Raw genomic sequence first — 21,265 nt, forward strand, 5'->3', positions numbered from 1 at the left:
CACCCAGCTTTAATTCTGGTTTGTGTTAATGCAGCAGTTTGTCACAATTGATGAACCAACGGGGACATGTTCATTTCTGAAGAGTGTACTACTGGACTTGCTCGTTTATTCCCAAGCCCCTACTAGGTTGGCGTGTCACCAAAGAGAAACTTACTCCCCAGTGAGTTTGGAGGCAAGCTTTGACCATAACCAGGGCTGGTCACAGAAGCCCTGGATGGCATTTGATGGATTCGTAAGAGGAGGAGAGCTGGATGCTCTCCTCTGGATGACACCCGTTATCCCAGAGACCAGAGGTTGAGGCAGGAGGATTACAAGGTTGAGACCAGCCTCAGCGACTCACAAGATTCTGTCCTCAAAAAGACTGGGGTTGAACTCAGTCGTAAAGCACCCTGAGTTTCCACCCCAGTACCAAAAGTTAAAAATGAGGGGTCTGGGTGCAGCCCAGGGGGACAGTGCAGGAGTGCGGCTGGCTGCTCCCCAGGACCACAGAAGTAAAGGAAGAAGAGCCTCCCTGACTCCCCAGGCCACCCTCCAGGCAGGCCCACCAGGAAGAGTCCCCAGTGTGCAGGTCACCGAGGCTCAGGAACGGGTGTCGTGGCACCCACTGCCACCTTTATGATCATCATGGGATGCCCTGTGAGGCTGGGGCTGCAGGTCAGGGGAGGGGACACAGACATGGTTTGAGGGCTCTCTGGGAGGCTCACTGTCCACCACCCATGCTCTGCCTCTGTAGGATGTCACTGTCTCCCAGACTGTCTGCTGGGACCCAGGGTGTGTGACCGCCACGGCCAGTCGGGTGCTGCCCTCCCCACCAGGTCGTCTTGCAGGCAGCCATGCTGGAAGGAAGGGAGCATCTGAGAGGGCCAAAGTGTGGAAGGGGCACCTCGGAGCCCTTTCAGATGACAGAGCACTAAAAGTGGCCCCGGAACCACCCAGGAGGTGGTTCCCTGAAGAAGTTATCCCCACCACAGTGTGCTGCCACCTGTCCTGCACTGTGCAAGACACTCAAGTGGGGTCTGCACGTGCAGCCAACCTGTGAATGGGCTCAGGTGGACGGGGCTGGCTCTGCAACCCGTGCCTAAGGGAAGGCTCCTCAGGTGGAGCAGCCTGTGGCCACAGTGCAGGGGCTGGAAACAGGGCTGAGGAGGAAGAGGCGGACCTGGTGGATGGGAAGTCATTAAAGCCCAAAGTGTCCAGAGCTATGTCCCAAGGAACCCCAGGCTGTCTGAGGACACGTGAGCTGTCACACCTGGCCTGGAAGAGCTGGAGGCCTGGGATGCTGCTCAGCAGCCCAGAGAAAAACCTGACCCCCGAATCAGCAGAGGGTCAACCTGAGCATGGGGGAAGTGTGGTATGTCGAGGGCTGTTGGGCACACGCGGGAAGGACTCTGCAGAAGCCAGCCTCTCAGGGCCGGCCCAGGACAGAGCTGGTTTTTCTGCACGCTCCTGCAGTGGCCACCAGGTGGGGTGGTGGCCATGCTGGACCCCGGGGACAGCCATTCCCAGCTCTCAGAGGTTGCTGTGGGATGCACACAAGCAGAGGATTTCAGGGGTGGCCACTGCCAGGGCTTGCCCCTCCTCCCACACAGGCTGTGGCACGTGGGAACAGCTCCTCTCTGGTGCTGGCTTCTCCAGCACAACACCCTGGGCCGCTCAGCAAATGCCAGAGCTGGGCGGGGAGGAGACCAGAGAGGAACAGAACAGAACCAGACCCAACACGCGGTACTTCTGGAGCCATATCACACAAGCCTCTTTTAAAAACACGTTTAATACTGGATGCAATGTCACATAAAGGACAGACTCGCACCAGCACAGCACAGCACAGCACAGGAGCAGCACAGCACGGGAGCAGCCCAGCACAGGGCGCGCCTGCTCGCAGCACCCGTGGGGAGAGACACCCTCCCCAGACACGAGGGAAGGAGCTGCTTCAGCGAGGGGGACCCGCCCTGCACCCCACTCGGGGTCCTGACCCTCCAGAACACTGGCGTGCACCGCAGGGAGACGTGCCACCCCGTGCCAGGCCGCGCAGACCACAGTGTCCTGGCAGCGGCACCATCCTCAGCGGCGCCGGTTCCGTTCTTCTAGGAGCTGGTTATCGAATATTTCTTTTTCCCTTCAGAAAACAAAAGGGTCCATCATTTCGGCAACCAGTCACTGTGTGTGCGGGCGCCTGCGTGCACGCACACACACACACACACACTCAAAGAGCTGGACATGGGGCCAGGCTGCAGAGGCTGGGACTTGCTGTCCCCTGGCCTCGGCCTCCCAGACTCTGGGATCACAGGGGGATCACAGGCATGCGCCGCTGCACCCTGCTGCAGCCGGACGTTTCTGGCAGTGCTGGGGATTAAACCCAGGGCTTTGCACTCCACCACGGAGCTACACACCCAGCCCAGGGACATTTTCTGCACAATTTTTTAAAAGACAGTGCTGAGGATGGAACCCAGTGCTTCACACGTGCAAGGCGGGTGCTCTGCCACTGAGTTACAGTCCCAGCCCAGCAAGATAATTTTTTAAAATAATCATCTTAAAAAAAACAAAACTGTGAAATACCAAATTGCAGTTCTTTTTTTGACACAGGGTCTTGCTATGCTGCCTAGGCCTGGAACTTGCCATCCTCCTGCCTTAGCCTCCTGAGGAGCTGGGACCCAGCTGTGGCACCCTTCCAGGCTATAAACTACACTTCGAGGTGACACATTGTGGCAAGTATCCTCAGTCACACCTCTGAGGCAACAAGCCTCACAGGCCAAGAGTAAGGGCATCTCGGACAGAAGGCAAATGCGGGGTTAACAGGCCACATGGTCTTCACGTTTCTGCAGCGCACGATGGAGCACGGGAGAGAACCTCAGGTGGGAAAAGGGTACTGCTGCCATGGCAGGCACTTCTTGAGACACCGCTGCGCGAAGGTGACCGCGAGCCCCAGAGGGCCCTGAAGCCAAGTGAGGGCACCCTTGTGCAGCAGCGACGCAGGAGGCGGAGGCAAGAGGCTGTGAGGTCCAGGCCAGCCTGGCAACTCTGCAAGACCCGCCTCAGAGCAGAATAGAAGGGGCTGTGGCAGCTCAGTGGAGCACCCGGGTTCAACCACAGGACTACAGAGGGAAGAGCCACGGGACAGGAGCACTGACATGCAGACATGGGGCAGATGGTGCTGGGATGGGGCGCTCAGCAGAAAACACCCTGGAGGCCAAAGGAAAACCTGGACCCTGCTCGCCAGACACCTGAGATGCCCCGCACGGGACTGCCCTCCCTTGCTGTGCAGCTCAGCTGAGGGGCTCCCCGTCAGTCCAGCTGTGGACTCTTAACACTTTTCTCCCCCTGAGGCACTGGGAGCCGATCTAGGGGTGCTCTACTGCTGAGCCACACCCTCAGACCATTTTATTTTGAGACAGGGCTTTGCTGAGGCTGGCCTGGACTTGCATCCTCCTGCCTCTGCCTCTCAGGTTGCTGGGAGGAGAGGTGTGCCCACTGTGCCGGCTTGTAGCGCTTTTTGATACTGGCACAGCAGGGCAGAAGCTCCTTAGAAGGGAGCTGTGGGAGTGAGGGAGGCCCTGCCCGCCTGGACCGCCATGAAGGCGCTAAGACAGGAGGCAGGAAAAGAAGGAGCAGGGCTGGCGTGGAGTCGCTGTGGCTCCTGCCTCACTCCCAGACTGTCACTTCTACTTGCTTTGACTGAAACGGGTCAGGCGCTAGGAGCCAGTGACAACCACATTCTGTCTGCCCAGGGTCACAATTCCCACCAACAGAACCCAACCTGACCTCCTTTAGGAGGCTTTTGGGCCTTCGCGACAGCCAAGCCCAGGCTCCTTCCCTGGACTCCCCAGCAGCTGCAGCTCCAGCCGCCTCCAGGGTGCTGGGACAGTGGGCCTGGGAGGCTGACCTGCAAGACCTGGACAGAGACCCTGCCTGTGACTCCATTGAGTCTTCAGCTTGTCACTGCCCTGCAGCCCGCCTGGCTCCCAGCAAGGCCTGGCAGAACGCCCAGAGGAGGATTAGGGGCTCTCGGAGCCAAAAGTCCCAGGGTGGCCAGACATCCCAACCAGAGGGAGACATCTTGATCAGGGCCATGCTGCTGCTTCATCTTTATCTCTTTTCTCAAAGAGCCAGGGGGTGGGAGCAGGTGGGGAGAGTGCAGTGTGCAGTGTGTTTGTGTGTGTGGGGGGGGGGGGCACGTGCGAACACAGGCTCTGCCCAAGGAGGTCAGCGAGGAGCGCAACCAGAACGCTCGCTCAGCCCAGAGCCTCCTGCAGCACCCAGGTCCCTGGGCAGTCTGGCTCAGGCGGGGACTCCAGGGCCACCTGCTGATTGTCTTCTGTCTAGTGACAGGCTGGGTGCCCCTGCCAGGCTGCCTGTGAGGAAGAGGTAGCCCAGGAGCTGTGTAGCACAAGGAGCGGGACCCGGCGCCTACCGGTAGCTGAGTGAAGGTCCCTTTATGTACTTTTCTTCAGCCGTCTTGTAATCCACCGCGTCCACCGCAGAGATGGCACAGATGATGGCCTGTGAGAGGGCAGAGTAAGCTGGACTCGGGCAGCAAGTGCTGGGGCAGCCACGGAACCCACACCAGGCTGGGAGAGCTGCCCCGTCCCTTCCCTCCAGACTGCCCATGCTTCCAGCAAGCCCCAAGCCTGAGCCGTCTCTGCAGCAGGCACTGAGCCAGTCAGCAACAGCATCTTCTGCCCAGAGACCAGAGGCCAGGTCACCACACACGGTAAAAGTAAAAGGCAGGCCCAGACCACACGCGCACCCGGGAGATTTGTTAAGTCAACCATCAAAACAAGAGCTGGAGCTGGGGCTGGGGCTGTAGAGAGCGAGCTGGGCTTGGACGTGCGAGGCCCTAGGTTCCATCCTCAGCACTACATAAATACAAATAAGACACAGTGTCCCTTGACAACTTAAAAAAAAAAAAAAAGAGCTGACGACTAGGAGAGCCACTGAGGTCTGCAGTGGGTGTCTGACCTTGACCACAGTGTTAATTCCTCTAAGTAGAACAACAGCATCTAAAAGTCCTACGGGCAGGGCACTGGTCATGCACGCCTGTCACCCCAGCCATTTGGGAGGCGGAGTGAGGCCACTGACTGCAGGCTTGAAGGCCAGCGAGACCCTGCTGAGCTCAAGACACAGCTCAGCCGTCAGCACCTGGGATTCAATCCCCAGTGTGTGGGGGATGAATCGTCCCCTGGGGGACGGGTGTCCCAGGAGCGTTCCCTGTCATGACAAACACAAACACCCCAGACCTCACCCAGTTCCAGAGGACACAACTGAGTATGTGCAGGTCAAGTGAATAGTCTTCCCACCTCCCGCGGGTACAGGCACACAGCCTCACCAAGCCACCTGAGCCTGTCGGGACCCCAGGTCAGTGCACAGGCCTGCCTAGCAGGGGCCTGAGGAGCTGCTCCTCCCACCCCATCTGAGATGCGGCCTGCCCCCAGGGCTCACCTCGGGCAGCAGCACGTCCAGGATGAACCTAATGCTGTCACCATTGACTCCCGCCAGCACCTCACCGTCCATCTGCTGGTAGAGGCCCTGCAGGTACTTCACCACGAGGTCCAGCTGCTCCTCGTCCTCCAGGTAGGTCTCCACGCAGGTCACATACTGGCTGGAGCTCAGGAACGTCTTCAGCCACCTCGAGGGCCGCCTGCTCCTCAAGATGGCCTGCAGGTGGCTCTCTGCACCCCTGGTCTTCACAATGTACTCCACCAGCCTCTGGTTGGCGCGGTCCCGCGCAGCCCGAGAGCGGTCAGGCAGCACCTTCCTGCAGGGCTGCCTGCGCCCCACAGTGCTGCCCTCCACGGGCTCCTCAAGGTCTCCCTTGTTCAGCTGAGGGAACCTGGTCCCCAAAACATCCTGCTGGATGGATTTCCGGACGGGATAGCCTGCAACAGAAGCACATGTCGTGGGGCCCCTCCTGGGCCTGGGCAGGATCTCTGCCTCCTTCAGGGCCACATGTGGACCACACTGCCGTGCGCCCAGCCCAGGGAGCACAGGCCTTGCCAAACGGGAGCCGTGGCCAGGACTGGGAGGCAGACCAGGCGCCTCCAGATCCCAGGAAGCGCCTGAACGTCAGTTTTGTTTTAAGGTTCCTGAGGACCCTCATATTGACGGGATCCTGGTTATCCTCTCTTTTTTTTTTTTTTTTAAGAGAGAGTGAGAGAGGAAAGAGAGAGAGAATTTTTTGATATTTATTAAAAAATATTAGTAACAACATCTTTGTTTGTACGTGGTGCTGAGAATCGAACCCGGGCCGCACGCATGCCAGGCGAGCGCGCTACCACTTGAGCCACATCCCCAGCCCCGGTTATCCTCTCTTAACTGGGCCCTTCAGCCATGTTTAACCCAAGCAGAGAAGAGATCCCCACCCCCCAGCAGCTCTGCTAAAAGAGAACCATCTTCTTTCCACTCCTTTTGCAACCATTAATAATGGAAACCCTGCTCCTGGCCTAAAGGAGATTCAGGACAGTCTCTGCAAAGCACTGTCCAGCCTTCCAGTGCCCGGCTGGCTGCACTCCCCAAGTCCCTGCCACACACAGTAACTGCCCCCATGGAAGAGTGTGGATGCAGTCTGTGGGATGAGGGGCACCAGGACAGACGAGCTGAACCCAATAGCCACGCAGGCCCCATGGTAGACAGGGGCAGCATGGCTGTATCTGGTGGGGGTCTCTCACAGCTTGCCTTGGGCTAAAAGCATATCCCACTTCCATGTTTTCATTTCACTGTGTTCACATGTGAGTGTGTGCACATGTGTGTAAGCACATGTGTGTGTGAGTATGGGAGCACGTGTGAGCTTATGTGCGTGACATGTGGTGCCAGGGTGCACCCAGGGCTCTCACGTGCGGGGCAAGCGCTCCACCAACTGAGCCACGCCCTCCCAGCCAGCTGGCACTTTGACACTGCCACAGGACTCACTTATATCAGCAGCATAGTACTCCAGGAAGGAGCCCGCAAAAGAGCCGCAGCCTGCAGGGGAGAGGGAAGGTGAGAGTGGGTCCTCCCAGCACCTTCGGCATCCCATCCTGCGTGCCTCCTCTGGGTCCTTCCCAGCCTACCCAAGAAGGTGCTGCAGAACAGCCCACAGCTCGACCTGCCCCAGGCAGGAGCCCCCTGGAGACCTCGCCTTCTGCTTACATGGCGCACCCAGCCAGGCTGGGGGACAGACCAGGAGCAGTGCGTGTCTGCCTCCAGACCTCAAGCCAGCCCTCAGGGTTTTAAGTTCCAGTGCCAGCCCTGCCCTCTGCTCCGCCCACAGTGGGCACTTCCAGGCTGTGGCCCCACATACCTAACCGTACCCTGTAGTCGGTGATGAGGGAGACGCAGGAGCCAATATCCCGGTCGAAGTCCTCTTTGGCTTTGTCCTGCGAGACCCGGACGGCAGGGTGTTATGTTAGCAGGGCAGCAGGACCACCTCACACATCCCCTCTGTCCAGAGGACATGCCACAGAGCCTTGCACCTGCCCGGCAGCCCTGGGCAGCCCATAGTCCCTTGGAGCCTCAGTCTCCTCATTCACTAAGGGGCCCAGGTCTTGGGCCAGTGCTCAGGAGTGGAGGTGGACAGCCACCTGCAGTGCCCACCAATGTCGTCGGACGTCTGTGTGTGTGTGCCCGCCCACACACTGCTCAGAACCAGCAGGACTGCTGGAGGACATGCTGCCCCCCAGGAGGGAGGGATGTCAGCCACCAGTGCCAGGTCTCACCAGGCCTCAGGGTCCTCGTGGGATGCAAGGCCAATGCCCTCTGTGAGAGTGGCCCCAACACACCCAGGAGGATGGGTGCCCTGGACCAGCCCGTGATCTGCCTGCCCTGCAGGCCACCTCCAGGGCAGCAGGAGACACTCCTGGTGACAGCCAAGCAGCAGGGGTCATAGAGAGCAGGCAGCTGCAGCTCCACAGGCCCCACAAAGCCAGGTGGTCACATGACAGCCTACAGAAGACTCCAAAGCCACGGAGGAGTACCAGCCATGGTTGGAGGTGGAAGACCTGCAGTCTGCTGGCCCCTGGGGAGCCCCCAGTACCTGCCTCACCAAGCGCTGCCCCAAACTGCTCTTCAGGAGCCATGCCTCTTGGCACTTCTCGGCCTGAAGCACGAAGCCCCTCTACTCAGGGTCACACCAGCCCCACCCACTTAAATGGTCCATGAGCATTCCCTGCCACCCACCCACACAGGGCACCAAACCCACTCTCCTCAGAGCAAAGGAGGTGGGTGGTGCTGCTCACCAAGGGCCCAGGCTCCACTGACCCATGACCAGGACTCCAGTTGGAGAAACAATTCCTGTGTGCTCCAGGGATGAAGGTAAGAAGGCCCCCACCGCCCTCCTGAGTGCCCTGCACTCCTCCAGGGAGGCCGCTCTGACTCCCAAGAGCGGAACCGACACTTCTGAATGCAGGCGGCCCAGGCCCTGACCTGCTGGGCCTGGGTTTCTCTCTTGGGAGGCCAGAGGGCTCAACGTGGCCCCTGGTGCCAGCCCACCCTCTGCCAATAGCACCTGCCCACCAGCATTCCAGGTGTTGGACAGGGCGTGGTTTCCACGCTGCAGGGAGGCGAGCTCACCACCTGGGGCTGCCGACTCCCAAGAAAGCCAGGCTCGGGCAGGGGGTGCAGTGCCCACCTTCTAAAGGATTGGAAATCAGGAAAAGGAAATGGGGACTCGGTGGCTAGCGCATGCCTAGCACACAGGAGGCCCTGGGTTCCAGTCCCAGCATGAATAGAAAAAGGGAAAAGAAGAAGCGCCCAGGCAAGTGACCAGGACACAGCCCAGGCTCTCAACCCCTCACAGCCAAGGCACAGTGCACAGGACATGCAGGGTGAGGTTCCCAAGTGGCCCAGCCGTGACAGCAAAGCTCAGGAAGGGGAGCCCCTCTGACCAGCTGGCTCCTGGCACCAGGCAAGGCATGGGGGTCCCAGGAACCCAGGGCTCTAAGCCCTGCTCCCAACCCAGGTGGCAGACACACAGGAGCCAGGGACCCCAAAGCCACAAGGGCCACGCTGATCAGCCACAGAACCACCCTCAGGAAGCAAGCAGGCGACTCGCCCTCACCAGCAGTGCCTGCTTCTCCTCACAGTCGAAGTGCTTCAGTCTCCTAAGGGGCACGGTGATGCTGGACGGGGAGAGGGACGGTCAGCAGGGCAGCCAGCACCTCAGGAACTACCGCCCCCAGCTTCCTCAGGCCTCAGCCCCACCAGTGACTGCTCTTCCAGCTGCCCATGATAGCGCAGAGCTAGGCCCAAGGGACGGGATACCGCTGATGCCGTGTGCTCCAGAGTGGACCCCAAAAGGGACTTGGAGGACCCAGGAGCCCCAGAGTGCCACCGGAGGAACAAGAGGCTTCTGAGCACCAGTGGAGGGAAGATCCCATGCTCTTGTGCTGTTGGCTCACAACTGAGGATCCGGCAGGGAGGGAAAGGCCAAGGGACCCGCCCCAGGCAGCCAGCAAGGCCTGGGTGGAGGCAAGACGCTTTCTGCACAAGGCAAGCTCTGACCGGTCTGGGCAGATGGGCCCTGTCACTCAAGCCGCCTTTCACAGCTGGCAGGGGAAGTTCTGAAAACCGTTTCTTCCATTACAGCCTCCATGCTCCTTCTTGCATCCTGCCTGGGCCCTGGCCATCCTTCCCCCTGAGGGCCGCCAACACGCCTCCTGACCACTCAGACAGCCAAGAACAGCAGCCTTACCCTCTGCCTTTCGGGTTCATGTCCCCTTCGATGAAGAGCACGCTTGCCTTCTTATCTCTCCGCCTGATGCTTTTGACCTGTGGGCAAAGCCAAGGAGACGGCGTCAGGAACAGACAAGAAGTGGTGGCTCCAACACTGCCTGTGAGCGGTGCCACCAGGTGGGGAGAGCCAGCACAGGCCCAGACAGAGGCCAAGAAGGCAGCCACACCACTGCTCTCCACTGTGTCCCCTCTGAGGCGGGCTGGATGGTCTTCCGCTTGGGATTCTGAGAGTACCTGCACCCACCACTGCAGCCCCCGGGAGGAGCATTGGGTGGCTCCTCCCACTAGCTCACTGGTTCCTGTCCTCACTCTTGGGACAAGCAAAGGCAGCTCAGAGAGGCTAGGAGCCAGCCCAGGACAGCAGAGGAACCACCATGTGGACCTGACCCAAACCACCCTAGGATCTCCAGGAGACCCCAAAACAAGGCCATGGCCACCTGCCCTTGTGCCCAGAAGCTCTCCTGCCAGCGACCAGTCAGCCCAGGAGGTGCTGGGAGGTGTGGGGGCAGGGCCTGGAGGGAGGAGGACCCGCCTGCCCTGCACAGCAGGGCAAGGGGGTGAGGCCCCACCCCCGAGTCCCTGCCTTCGTTCAGGCCCTATTTCACCTAGCAAACACTGCTCAGAGTGCGACGGCTCCCTGTGACCACAGTCAGCCGTGCGCAGGCCGGTCTTGCTGGCAGGGGTGAGCTCAGAGCCATTAAAACACCAGAGCAGACACCTTGTGAGTTCAAACACTGCTGTCTCTTGATAAGAAACAGTCAGGGCTGGGTGTGGCTGGGTGGCAGAGTGCTTGCCTAGCGCACCCAAGGCCCTGGCTTTCATCCCCAGGACCACAGGAGTATTGGAAAAGAAAAAGAAAACAAAATTGAACAACTACAGCTACAAGAGTCAGAACTCATAAGGCCCATGAGCACCAAGCCCGAGGTGGGAGAAGGCAGGGGCGGCGCCCAGGCCACTTGGAGTCACATTACTGCAAACACCCCCCACACTGGGAAGGCCCCAGCTGAAACCTGACCCCCGCACTTTAATGGGGACAAGCTCAAAGTGACACACTAGGGCAAGCACTAGCGCTTCATTTTTTTTTTTTTTAACGTCTGTTTTTTAGTTGTAGGTGAACACAATATCTTATGTTTGTGGTGCTGAGGATCGAATACAGTATCTCACACATGCTAGGCGGGCACTCTACCACTGAGCCACCACTCCGGCTCCACTAGTGCTTTCTTTTGAGAAGGTTTTTCTAATTCTGCTTGATACAACTTTGACCCATGAACCACACTAAATTGTGCCAAAATAATTAGTCCCTTCCATTAGGCAAAGGCACCTCCAGCTTCTCAAAACCCACTGGTGTTCCCCAGCAGCAGAACCAGGTCAAGGGCTGCACGCCCAGGATGCAGGCCTGGCTGCCAACAAGGAGCAGGGTCGTGCTTACCACCGCTGGCCAGAAGGGGTATTTTTGGTATTTAAGCCAGACAAGCATTCCTACTTCAAATGAACTTGGTTCTAGAAAAAAGAAAAAACAGAGAGTCAGGCAGATGGAGCTGCCAGAGCAGCAATTCCAGAGACACCAGCCATCAGCGTGCACCCGCCATCTCAATGCCACCCAACTGTGCCAGGGGCCCGGCAAGGTGAACGCAGGCACAAGTAACCACCACGAACCATGCAACACACGCCCATGCTTCAGAGTGGACAGACACTGTGGTCAGGGAAGGCACCAGCAGCAGGGGCAAGTGGGGGTTCTGTCCTGTGTTTGCAATTTCTGTAAACCTAAGGTATCCTACACTGAGACCTTTTTCCCTCCAAGCATGGTGGCACATGCCTGTACTCCCAGTGCTTCAGGAGGCTAAGGCAGGAGATTGTGAGGGCAAAGGCAGCCTCAGCAACTTAGCAAGGCCTTAAGCAATTCAGTGAGACTCTGTCTCTAAATAAAAAACAAAAACGGGCTGGGAATGTGGCTCGGCAGTCGAGTGTCCCTGAGTTCAATCCCCGGTGGTAACAACAACAACAAAAAGAGAACTTTTCCCTGAAGCAGTGGTTCAGGCTGGGTGCAGCTCCATCCCAGCCCCAGGACCACAAAATACAGCCCGTGGCACAAAGCAGGAATGGGGCCAACGGCCCACAGGGAGGTACGCGGGAGAACATTATTTTCAAGGCGCCTACCTGAGAAACCAAGGTCTTAAAATGGGGAGAAGATCTTTAAATCATGAGATAACTAAAAAGCTGTTTATGAATAAAACCCAACTACATCGGCTACCCCATCCCAAGAAATTCCCAGAATGAGTGAACAATTAGAAACGTGAGAGCACCAGTGCCAGGAACACACTGAGGCACACAGGCTGGCAACGACCGGAAGGCTGCTGCCGCAGCCCACGGCACACACCAGGGCCCGCTTGGCAGAAACCAGGCTGGGGGTAAGAGGCCAGGGGCACTTGCTATGGTCAGGAGGCGATAGCTCCCCACCCAAACGAGGCACTCATCAGCTTCCCAGAGACTTTGGGGTCAGGGGACGCACACCACGCCCTGCCAAGAGTCTGACGCATGAAAACCCAAACCAACGGGGGACAAAAGCCCACTCAAGGGCTGGGTGAGACCCAGTGGTTGGGCTGTGATGGGCTGGCCTCACACAGCTGAGGAACGGGATCCATCCTCAGCACCGTCAATAAACAAATAAGTAACAAGGTTTAAAAAGGCAAAACAAAACAGACCTGTGCCAGCTCCTGAGAGAAAGGAGCACCCAGGAGTTGTGTGGCAGGGGCCAGCCCAGCTCTGGCTGGCAGAGGTGCAGGACGGGCCCTCCAGGAAGGCACAGCTCTCTCTTCCCAGCCAGCAAACCTGCCGTGGGAGCTGGAGGCCACCAGGCACTCTGGCAGTTCAGGTGACATGAGTCACCACTCCACACATGGGCTGCCTTCCTTCCTTCATTTTGCAGAAATGGGTCTGGAACCCAGGGCCTTACACATGTCAGGCAGGCACTGTGCCTTGGCACCATATCCACCTCTCATCACCCCTAGGGAATGATAGCTAGTTGCCACCAACACTCAGAAGATCACGTGGAGACGTGAAAGTCTGAGTTGGCATCACGTGGGGGAAAGCAGAAAATTCAAGGTTGCAATTATGCTTACTTAATGACAAAAAGCTCTAAGCAGTTTGGACAAAAAAAGAGCTGCACAGCTGGACATGGTGGTGCACACCAGTGAGCCCAGCAACCCAGAAGGCCGAGGCAGAAGGACTGCAAGTTCAAGGCTAGCCTGAGCCACTTAGTGAGACCCTGTTTCAAAAAATAAAAGGGCTGGGGTGTGCCCCAGTGCTAAAGCACCCTGGACTCTACTCTTGGACCCCTTCCAAAAAAGAGTGACAGGGGCTGGGGATGTGGCTCAAGTGGTAGCGCGCTCGCCTGGCATGCGTGCGGCCTGGGTTCAATCCTCAGCACCACATACAAACAAAGATATTGTGTCCGCCAATAACTAAAAAAAATAAATAAATATCAAAAGAGTGACACACCAAGAGTGCCTGAACACATGAGTGCACATATGCTTGCACAACCAGTAAGCAGGCGCCTGCAGGACCTCCTGGCCCTGGCCTGCAGGGTCCCATGGCAGGCCCCACAGACCTCCCTGCACCGTGTCTGAACCATCCTGAGCATCTGTCTGTAAACCAGCAATGACGGACAAGCCTGAGCAAAGGTGCAGGGCGGCAGGGAATCTAAGATGCAGCAGGTTCTAGCTGGTTCCGGAAGCAAAGCCACCTGTTGCTGGTTCAAATCAAATCCTTTTCTTGCTAAGCTCCTTTGTCCCCGCGTGCAGAGGCACCAAAACATACATCACCTCTGGTGCAAACAGGTTGGGGGTGCACACTGCTCCCTCGGGTTGGACACACTGCCCGCCAGGACCAACATTCCCACACCACAGCCAGAGGTGTGCCCCCAGGAGGCAGTATGCGGCTACACCCAAAGGAGGGCAATATGACCCATCCACTCACTCAGCCACCCGGTTCCCACAAGGAACAGGACAAGAGCTTCAAGCAGACAGAAGCCATGCTGACAGGGAGGGCCAAAGGTCTCTTTGTCAGACCCCTTCCTCCATTTGGTTACTCTTAAGAACACAGAAAAAGGCAATTCTCAGGGTCCCTCTCAGGTCTTGGTTTAGTAGAAGAAAAATTCAATGGCAAGAGACCTTTCAGGGAGATGTCAGAAGCGGTCTCAGAACATGGCCCAGTTTCTTCCGAGTGTCCTGTTACACCCAAAAGCAAGCTCTGTGCTTGTTTCTTACCGTGATACAGAAGGATCCTCGGTGGCTCCTCGTCCTCCTCATCTGCATCCAGGATGGAATTGATGGAACCACACTCCATGGACTCTTCAGAAGATGGAGGGTCTGCCAATAGCAAGGTTAGAGTGTCACCACGACTCCTCTCTGCACAGGGGTCAGCGCAGGGCCCCTGCTAGCTAGGCAGCTCCTCGCCCAACCACACCCAGCCCAGGTTCATTTCAAAGAAAAGTAAACACAAAGGGGAGGGAGATGCCTTTCCAGGCAGCAGCAGGCTAAGTTGCCAGGCACCGAGCGAATTCAGAGGGACTTGCTTCTTTTGTCCTGCTGCACTGTCCCCTGCCAGCCTGAGAATTGACTTGAGACAAGGCAGGGGTGCAGGCATGGTCACTTCAGGAAATGGTGGAGGCACAAACTGGCTCCTCAGCCTTTACAGGGTGAGAGGTGGGCTGTAAGAATGGAGACCCAGAGCCGTGCAGACGTCTGCAGGGAGCTCACTCCTGATACTGGACCCTGTGGTAGTGAGGGTTCCTGAATCGACATTTCAAAAGCAAGTGAGGTGCTGGAGGCTGGGATGGGGATCCCAGCACGGGCCTGAACTACACGTAGCTGTCTATACGGCGATTCCCCAGACGAGTCCTGTCTCACCGAATGGGAGGGCAACTGGCTCCGCAAGGTTAAGAATAAAGAGGTGCCGAGAGCCTTGGGCACCACGCTTCCCCGCCTGTGTGTCTAGACGTGGCGCAGCTGCTCAGCCACACTCCACCAGGGCCACAGGTCCCACTTACTCCCATCCCCAACAATAGTACAGACATGGTATCTGGGAGAATCTAAAGCAATTATAACTCAGTGGGAAGACAAACACAAAGGAAGGAGAAACTCTGCTCTGGATCTATTTTGGTAACAGTCTCAGTAAGATCTGGTTAGAAACACCAAGTGCCAGCCAACTGCTCCATCCTGGCAGAGCCCGAGTGCTGCCTCCCAGGGCCAGCAGCGGGGGTTACCTTGCTCCAGCTGGCCATGGGCCTGCAGACCAGGGTGTCTCGCTTCCTCTGCAGGAGTGCTGGACGGAGGCAGCGCTGCCCCTGAGGCCGCCGGCTCCAGCTGTGCAGTCTGCAGCCTCCGGCCTCCATCTAGGCACAGCCTTTTCATCAGGCGTCCCCCGGCCCCCTCCTGGGCTGGGGGCACTGTGAGGCTGCCTGATGGCAAGCCTGGATCACGTCCTTCAGCCCTGGCACACGGATCATCCTCCCTGGCTCGGGAAGGTGAGGACAGGGTCATCCAGCGGCCAGGCTCTCCCTGGCTTTCCTCTTCCAGCCCTGCCCCTGGAAGTGCAGGCACCCCCTGGCACCAGGTGGACTTCGGGGCTGAATTCCTTCTTCTTTTACTTGCCCGCGTTCGACTGCTTCGGTGGTTGCTTGACCTACTACCACCCTGACAACCATCGTTGGTTGGACTGACCGACTGGGCTCTTGGGTTTTCATTTTTCCTGAGCTCCTTCTTGTGGTCCATTTTGCAGTTAGGGGCCTTTTCACAAGTGAACAAACCTGACAAGTCATGTTGTGCATATTTCCACCTCCTCTCAGGCAGAAAAGATGGAAAGAGAATATCACGGGGCAGAGAAGCCACGTCCGTGGGCAGCTGCTCTCTCCGGGAAGGGCCTTCTTGACAGATGCGGTCTCTCTCATTCAGAACATCCAGAGCCACCCGCAGCGACCGTCTGTAGGTCAGCTCCTCCAGGGGTGCAGCAGGAACCTCCTCCTGTGAGGCTGCAGGGGCAAGACAGAGCACCTGTCACGCTCAGGTGCCCAGGGGCTGCCACGGCCACACATCCACAGTCACCGTGGTCGCTAGCACTCGCCCGAAATGAGGCAAGAGTAGGCCTAACGTTCTTCACCCACGATTCCCTGAAAAGGGGACAAAGCTACAAGACAGCTATTCATTCAGGGCTGCAATCTTTAAAAAAGGAAAAAGAAAAAAAAAGAAAGAAAAATTCACTGACCTCAACCTGATTCGCTACCAAGATAAATTCTTCCAAGTTACAAAACAATACTGTGAGCAAAATGTATTCAAATGTTTTGCAAATCCTCTCAACCATACAATTTCAAATTCAATCAGGGTCAATAAAAACCAATGCTAACTAAAGAAAGAAATCGCTGGCAGCTGCTCTTGGGTGGGGCAAGGGGCAGTGAGGAAGCCCTCTGAAAGCTCATTGTGGGCTGGTAAATGTCCCTCACTTTTTTTTTTTTTTAGCTGTAGATGGACACAATACCTTATTTACCTTTATGTGGTGCTGAGGGTCGAACCCAGTGCCTTCCCCGTGCTAGTGAGTGCTCTACCACTGAGCCCCAAACCCAGCCCCAAATTTCCCTCACTTCTTCACAAGGGCATTTCAAAGCCAGGAAAGCTATCCGAGGGTCCTTCGACTCTAGCCCATCCTCCTGGGCAACTGTTTTACTTATTCATTCCAACATACAGACCCAGCGCTGCTATTTGAACAGGACGAGGGAGGCAATGCCGCAGCTCAGCAGGTGTAATGCCTCAATCAAAACCACATTTTGCCCCTGTTTAATATTTTTTTTTTTTTTGAGAGAAAGAGAGAGAGAGAGAGAGAGAGAATATTTATTTTTTAGTTTTCGGCAGACACAACATCATTGTTTGTGGTGCTGAGGATCAAACCTGCGCCTCACGCATGCCAGGCGAGCGCGCTACCGCTTGAGCCACATCCCCAGCACCCCGTTTAATATTAAAAGCACCCATAAGTAACCTGCCCTGCAACACAGCCTGAACCAGCCATCGGGATGCCACCCAAGGACGTGGTTAGCATTTTGGGGCAGGCAGGCACACATCCGGCTCCAGTGACAACAGCTGTCCAGGAAACCAGGAAACCAGGCCTTAATTTACAAACACCATGGGAAGGATTCTGGTCAATCTTTTCACAAAACATTCTTTTGCCACTGGGTTAAATACTGGCATTTCTAGGTAGAAAAAAATTTTTTTGTGGATCTATGACTCGGTGAGCACAGAGGCCGATGCTCCCGAGCTGTGTACCGACAGGTCCCAACTCCACCAGGCTCAGGCAGTCTTTCCCAGCCACGAAAGGCTCATGCTGAGAGAGCAGGGGCAGAGCCCCCGTCCACTCCTGCCTCGGCCTGCCTCACCACGCTGCAGAGGCTCTGTAGAGAAGGCCAGCCCGTGCTTCCTCCCCTGGACTCTGTCCTAGATTTCTAAGCACACAAATGACCACTTTTCAAGACCCAGGCTCAGACTAGGTGGTAACTTAGTCATCTCACAGTCATGGGATGGGCAAAGAAAAAGACCCCCCCCTCATGGGAGTAAGCCCACTATGTCCTTGAGCTCTGGAAACCTCATTGTATGGAGAGGGCCTTGAGGTGGGTCAAGAACAGGACTCCAGGCCAGGTGAGGCTCAGAAGCAGTGCATTCACCTGGCTTGTGCAAAGCTCTGGTTCCAACCCAGCACCACAACTTGTTTAAAAAAAAAAAAAAATCACACACAAGAAAGAACAGAACTGATCCTAGAGTTAAATTCTGAAAAGGTTTAAGAAAGCAGATCCACGTTTCCCCTCCTTCATTCACACTCCGCCTTGTGAGAACAGGGCCCGGGGTGAGCTTTTACTCCAAGTGGTCTCCGCGTCCTCCAAATGCTCTCATTTACTAAGGCTGACCATCCCTTGAAATGTGCGCTTACCTAAGAAAGAGGCAATGTTCTCAATCTGAGACTTCTCTAGGGCTTCCACTTCCGAGCTCTTCACCTGAATTCTGCAGAGACAGAAGGGACGGCTACACGCTACCAGCCAAGGCCACAAAGACATTTTCAAACATGCTTCTCTTCAGATGACAAAAGAATTAAATTCATTTTCCTCCTCAACCTCCCACTTACACCAATAGTAACAGCCAACTAGGAATTTCTCTGCCTGAGGTTAGAGGCAGCGAGGACCCTGGTGGATGGTTTTTTTTGTTTTTTTTTTTGCTTTTTTTTTTCCCCCTCTTTTAAGATAGAAAGGTTGGCTGGAGTTAAGAGTAAAAATGAATTCAAATTTTGACTTTTATGAGGCAAATCCTACTTTCAACTGCACAAATAACTCCTTTGTTAGGTTTTCAGAGTAGGTAATGTCCCTGACAGCTGTTTACAGCCCAGCAGGCGCACTTCAGTTTAAAAGGATGTGCTTTCCTTGTAAGTCAGAGTATTCAATTACTGCCCAGCCGCAGGGAGAGCGAGCTGGGGGCCAGGCAGGCTCAGGAGGCAGCTCTGCAGACACAGGAAGGAGAGGGCAGGGAGGCCTCCCCCCCGAGAAGAAGAAGAGGACTCTCGGACTCTGCCATCGCCCTGAAGGTGGTCCACACTGCTCTACCTGCAGGTCACCAAGAGCAGAACAAGCAACACACTGCCCCACAACCGTTTATTTGCTTTTTCAATGCAGAAAAATAAGTTTCTATTGGTGTGACAGGTTCAAAACCCAAACGTTTCAAAATTCTGGAGTCTGCAACAAGACCCACTGATCTGTCGGAAAGAAATACCCGTGTGGACCCCCAGGAGAGCTGACCCTGCACATTGCTCACGTTCTCGCAAGTTTTGTGCTATCTCTTTCTAAATGGCACACATGGTCTCATTTAGACTTAAGCTTCCAAACAGGCCTAAAATAAAACCAGTTGTCCTCCAAGGTTATTAGGAACACTCCTTCACAAGGTTGATACTGACTGAGGGAGGAGTTCATGAGCTCTCAAGAGCGGACTTCACTGTCAGGTAGGGATCACAAAGCCCACACAGAAAAAAGAAGACTTAAAATATACAACACTTAACTTTTCCTCTAGAGAGAGTATTTGAACATCTAGAAAGAATTCCTTTTTTCTCTTATTTTTTGTTGAAGTCTCAGTTCTGGCCAAAACCTATGTTTGAAAAAAATAACAACAATCCTGGTTATTAAGACAAAATGAGACACAGAGGTAACAGGATTACAAAGAGACCAAGTTCTTCTCACATATGCAACCAAAGATTTCAAATGCCAGTCTAATTTCCTCTAATTCAGACAAGGAGACCAGTGGGCTTCCCAGCCCAAGATTCAGGCTCCCATCCACAGGGCCTTTCATGCTGCGGCAGGAAGGCACCCCAAACACCACCCCACGCATTACCACCACGAGCCTCTTGCCAGGAATTCTGAGTCGGAGCCCTATATGCATTTTTAAAGCTGTTATTTTCCTATTTCTTTCCTTTGTGGATGTGTGTGTGTGAATAAATGATACTTCTGGAAGTAGAACCTTTAAGCATTAGACCAAAACCCCATTATATGGGGAATGAGAATCCGTGCCAACAGACCCAGGCGCCAACTGTTCAGGTTCAATTATTTCACGGAAGCACTCCTAGGTATTGGTGCCTGATGAAGATTTTACTTGTCACCTGAAAGTCATTTCCATTTCCTGCAATTATAGAGTAACTGCTGTCACCTTTGCAGGCCACAATCGCCTTTCCCATCTGCAGAGGACGTACTTGGCATCCGTCATGATTTAGGCTCATGTGGTTAGTGGTAACGATTTGGCACAAAGTGCTTCAAGGTCTGATGCCCACGTGCCCTGCAACAGAATTTGCAGGGTGGTTTATAAAGGCATTTGCTGGCAATTTTCATGCAGACACCATCTTCAAGGGCACAGGTTAGCTCAGCTTATCTTCCACTACACCACTCGGTTCCCTAACCTGGCACCGAGCAAACTGACAAACTGGCCTCAGTCACAGGCAGGTGCCTGTGGTTTATTTTGTTTTTTTTTTTTTTTTTTCCCATAAATAAAATACAGCAGATTCCCTCCCAGCAGTTCTTCCCATACCATTTTGAAAAGACTTCTCAATAAATCATCTCTACACTGAAGGCCAGCCTATGACCTCCACACAAGGGACGGTTTAGGCAATAAATGCGTAAGGCCCTGCCTGGGTATGGGAGCTAACAGTTGACCACAGCACACAAAATCCAGAGAGAATGAATGTTCTTTCAGCTGCTGTATCCCCAAAAGGACAGAGACAGCTGCAGACCGGTCCCTCCGCCCATGTAAGAGATGAGATGCCTTGGCTGTTGACAAGAAATGGAAAGTTGTTTTGTTTTGGGTTTTTTTGGGGGGTGCTATTTCACGGGGGGGGGGGGCGCTCTGGCAGAAAAAAAGGGGTCACTAGGGGAGGGGGTCCAAGCAGGAAGGGAGTTCACAGCAGACGTTCAAGCGGACAGAAAGGGTTTCAGGAAGCAGAAGAGGGGGTTCGTATCAGTGAGGAAAGGAGAGGACCCAGCAGAGAAGACGGCTCAGGCAGCAGGGGGATCACAGAGTCAGAGGAAGGGGTTTCGTGGCAGAGGGGAGATTCAGGAAGCAGCAGGAGCAGGGCTCAGGTGGAGGGATGGCGGTTCAGGCAGCAGGGTCTCGGGGCAGCAGGAAGGGGGCTCGCTGCGCGCACGGCCTGCAGGCCGGCGGGGGCGTAGGCAGCAGTGACGGGCTCGGGAAGGAGAGGGAGGGTGGGGCGCAGGCAGAGAGGAGGCGGTACCGGCAGGAGAGGCCAAGGCTCAGGGAAAGGTGGGGTGCAGGCAGCAGAGACCCGGCCCCGGCCCCGGCCCCGGCCCCGGCCCCGGAGGGGCCTCGGGCCGCAAGCGCCGGGCGCACGCCGCGGACGAGCCTCCGGGCCCGGCCGCCCCTACCCCAGGCCCGCCTGGGCCTCGCCGCCTCAGCCCCGCCCGGCCGACCCGAGAGGCGCAGGGGGCCGCGCTCACCAGGCGCCTCGGCCTGCCCAGCACAGCGCCCCAGCCCAGGCGAGGAGGCCACGGCGGCCCCAACGGCGGAAGGCCCGCCCGCCAACCGCCGCCGCCCGCGCCCCCGCGCTCACCGCCGCCGCCGCCGCGCAGCTCCCCGCGGGCTGGAGGCGGAGCCTGCCTCGCGGCTGAGCCAAGCCCCGCCCCAGGTCCGCCGCTGTCCAATGGGACGCCGACACCGCCTCCCCAACCCGCCCCCGCACCAGCCGCCGCGGCCCGACGCCGGCCACGCCCACGCCGTCGCGCATGCGTAGGTCGTCTTCGGGCGCCCCTCGGGTCGCTGCGCCCGGCGCCTGCCTTCCCGCGTCGCGTGCCTTTGTGTTCCGGTCAGGCCGCGGTCGCCGACACCAGGTCCCTGCGGGAAGACGGACGGGTCACCGCGGCGCTCGCGATGATCCCGACAGAACCTTCCAGTTCGGAGTGCTGCCCAGCCAATCCGGTCCACACCCCAAAGCCAGCACACCCGCATGTGCCCCCGACTGGGCCCCCAGCCAGCAGTGGGGGAAG

General features: G+C 56.5%; 1 protein-coding gene across 2 annotated transcripts; it reads right to left on the minus strand.

Annotated features, from left to right (window-relative positions):
• Window positions 1-1,749: 1,749 nt before the first annotated feature.
• On the minus strand, window positions 1,750-20,874 carry Pwwp3a (PWWP domain containing 3A, DNA repair factor). 2 transcript variants are annotated; one of them, XM_077109853.1, is made up of 14 exons: window positions 20,833-20,874; window positions 19,422-19,547; window positions 18,781-18,866; window positions 17,668-17,738; window positions 14,963-15,727; window positions 13,965-14,066; window positions 11,129-11,199; window positions 9,659-9,735; window positions 9,026-9,086; window positions 7,271-7,346; window positions 6,901-6,951; window positions 5,434-5,870; window positions 4,406-4,494; window positions 1,750-2,113 (listed from the first exon to the last, which is right to left on the minus strand). In XM_077109853.1, exons 2-14 carry the CDS (start codon window positions 19,476-19,478, stop codon window positions 2,059-2,061), a joined length of 1,998 nt encoding a protein of 665 aa, XP_076965968.1. In that variant the 5' UTR covers window positions 19,479-19,547; window positions 20,833-20,874; the 3' UTR covers window positions 1,750-2,058. The 2 variants fall into 2 exon arrangements, with proteins under 2 accessions (XP_076965968.1, XP_076965967.1); XM_077109852.1 differs by lacking the exon at window positions 20,833-20,874 and adding an exon at window positions 20,720-20,824.
• Between the last annotated feature and the right edge of the window lie 391 nt (window positions 20,875-21,265).

This window comes from Callospermophilus lateralis, chromosome 1, assembly GCF_048772815.1.
Source record: "Callospermophilus lateralis isolate mCalLat2 chromosome 1, mCalLat2.hap1, whole genome shotgun sequence".
NCBI classification, from domain to species: Eukaryota; Metazoa; Chordata; class Mammalia; order Rodentia; family Sciuridae; genus Callospermophilus; species Callospermophilus lateralis.

Bases quoted from the DNA above. Each gene is read 5' to 3' on its own strand.
- Pwwp3a (XM_077109853.1), bottom strand. From the start codon at position 19,478: ATGACGGATGCCAAGTACGTCCTCTGCAGATGGGAAAGGCGATTGTGG. The intron at 9,087-9,658 runs GTAAGGCTGCTG...CTCCCCGTCCAG, and splicing joins ATGAACCCGAAAGGCAGAGG to CATCACCGTGCCCCTTAGGA. The intron at 6,952-7,270 runs GTATGTGGGGCC...TCTCCCCTGCAG, and splicing joins CGACTACAGGGTACGGTTAG to GCTGCGGCTCTTTTGCGGGC.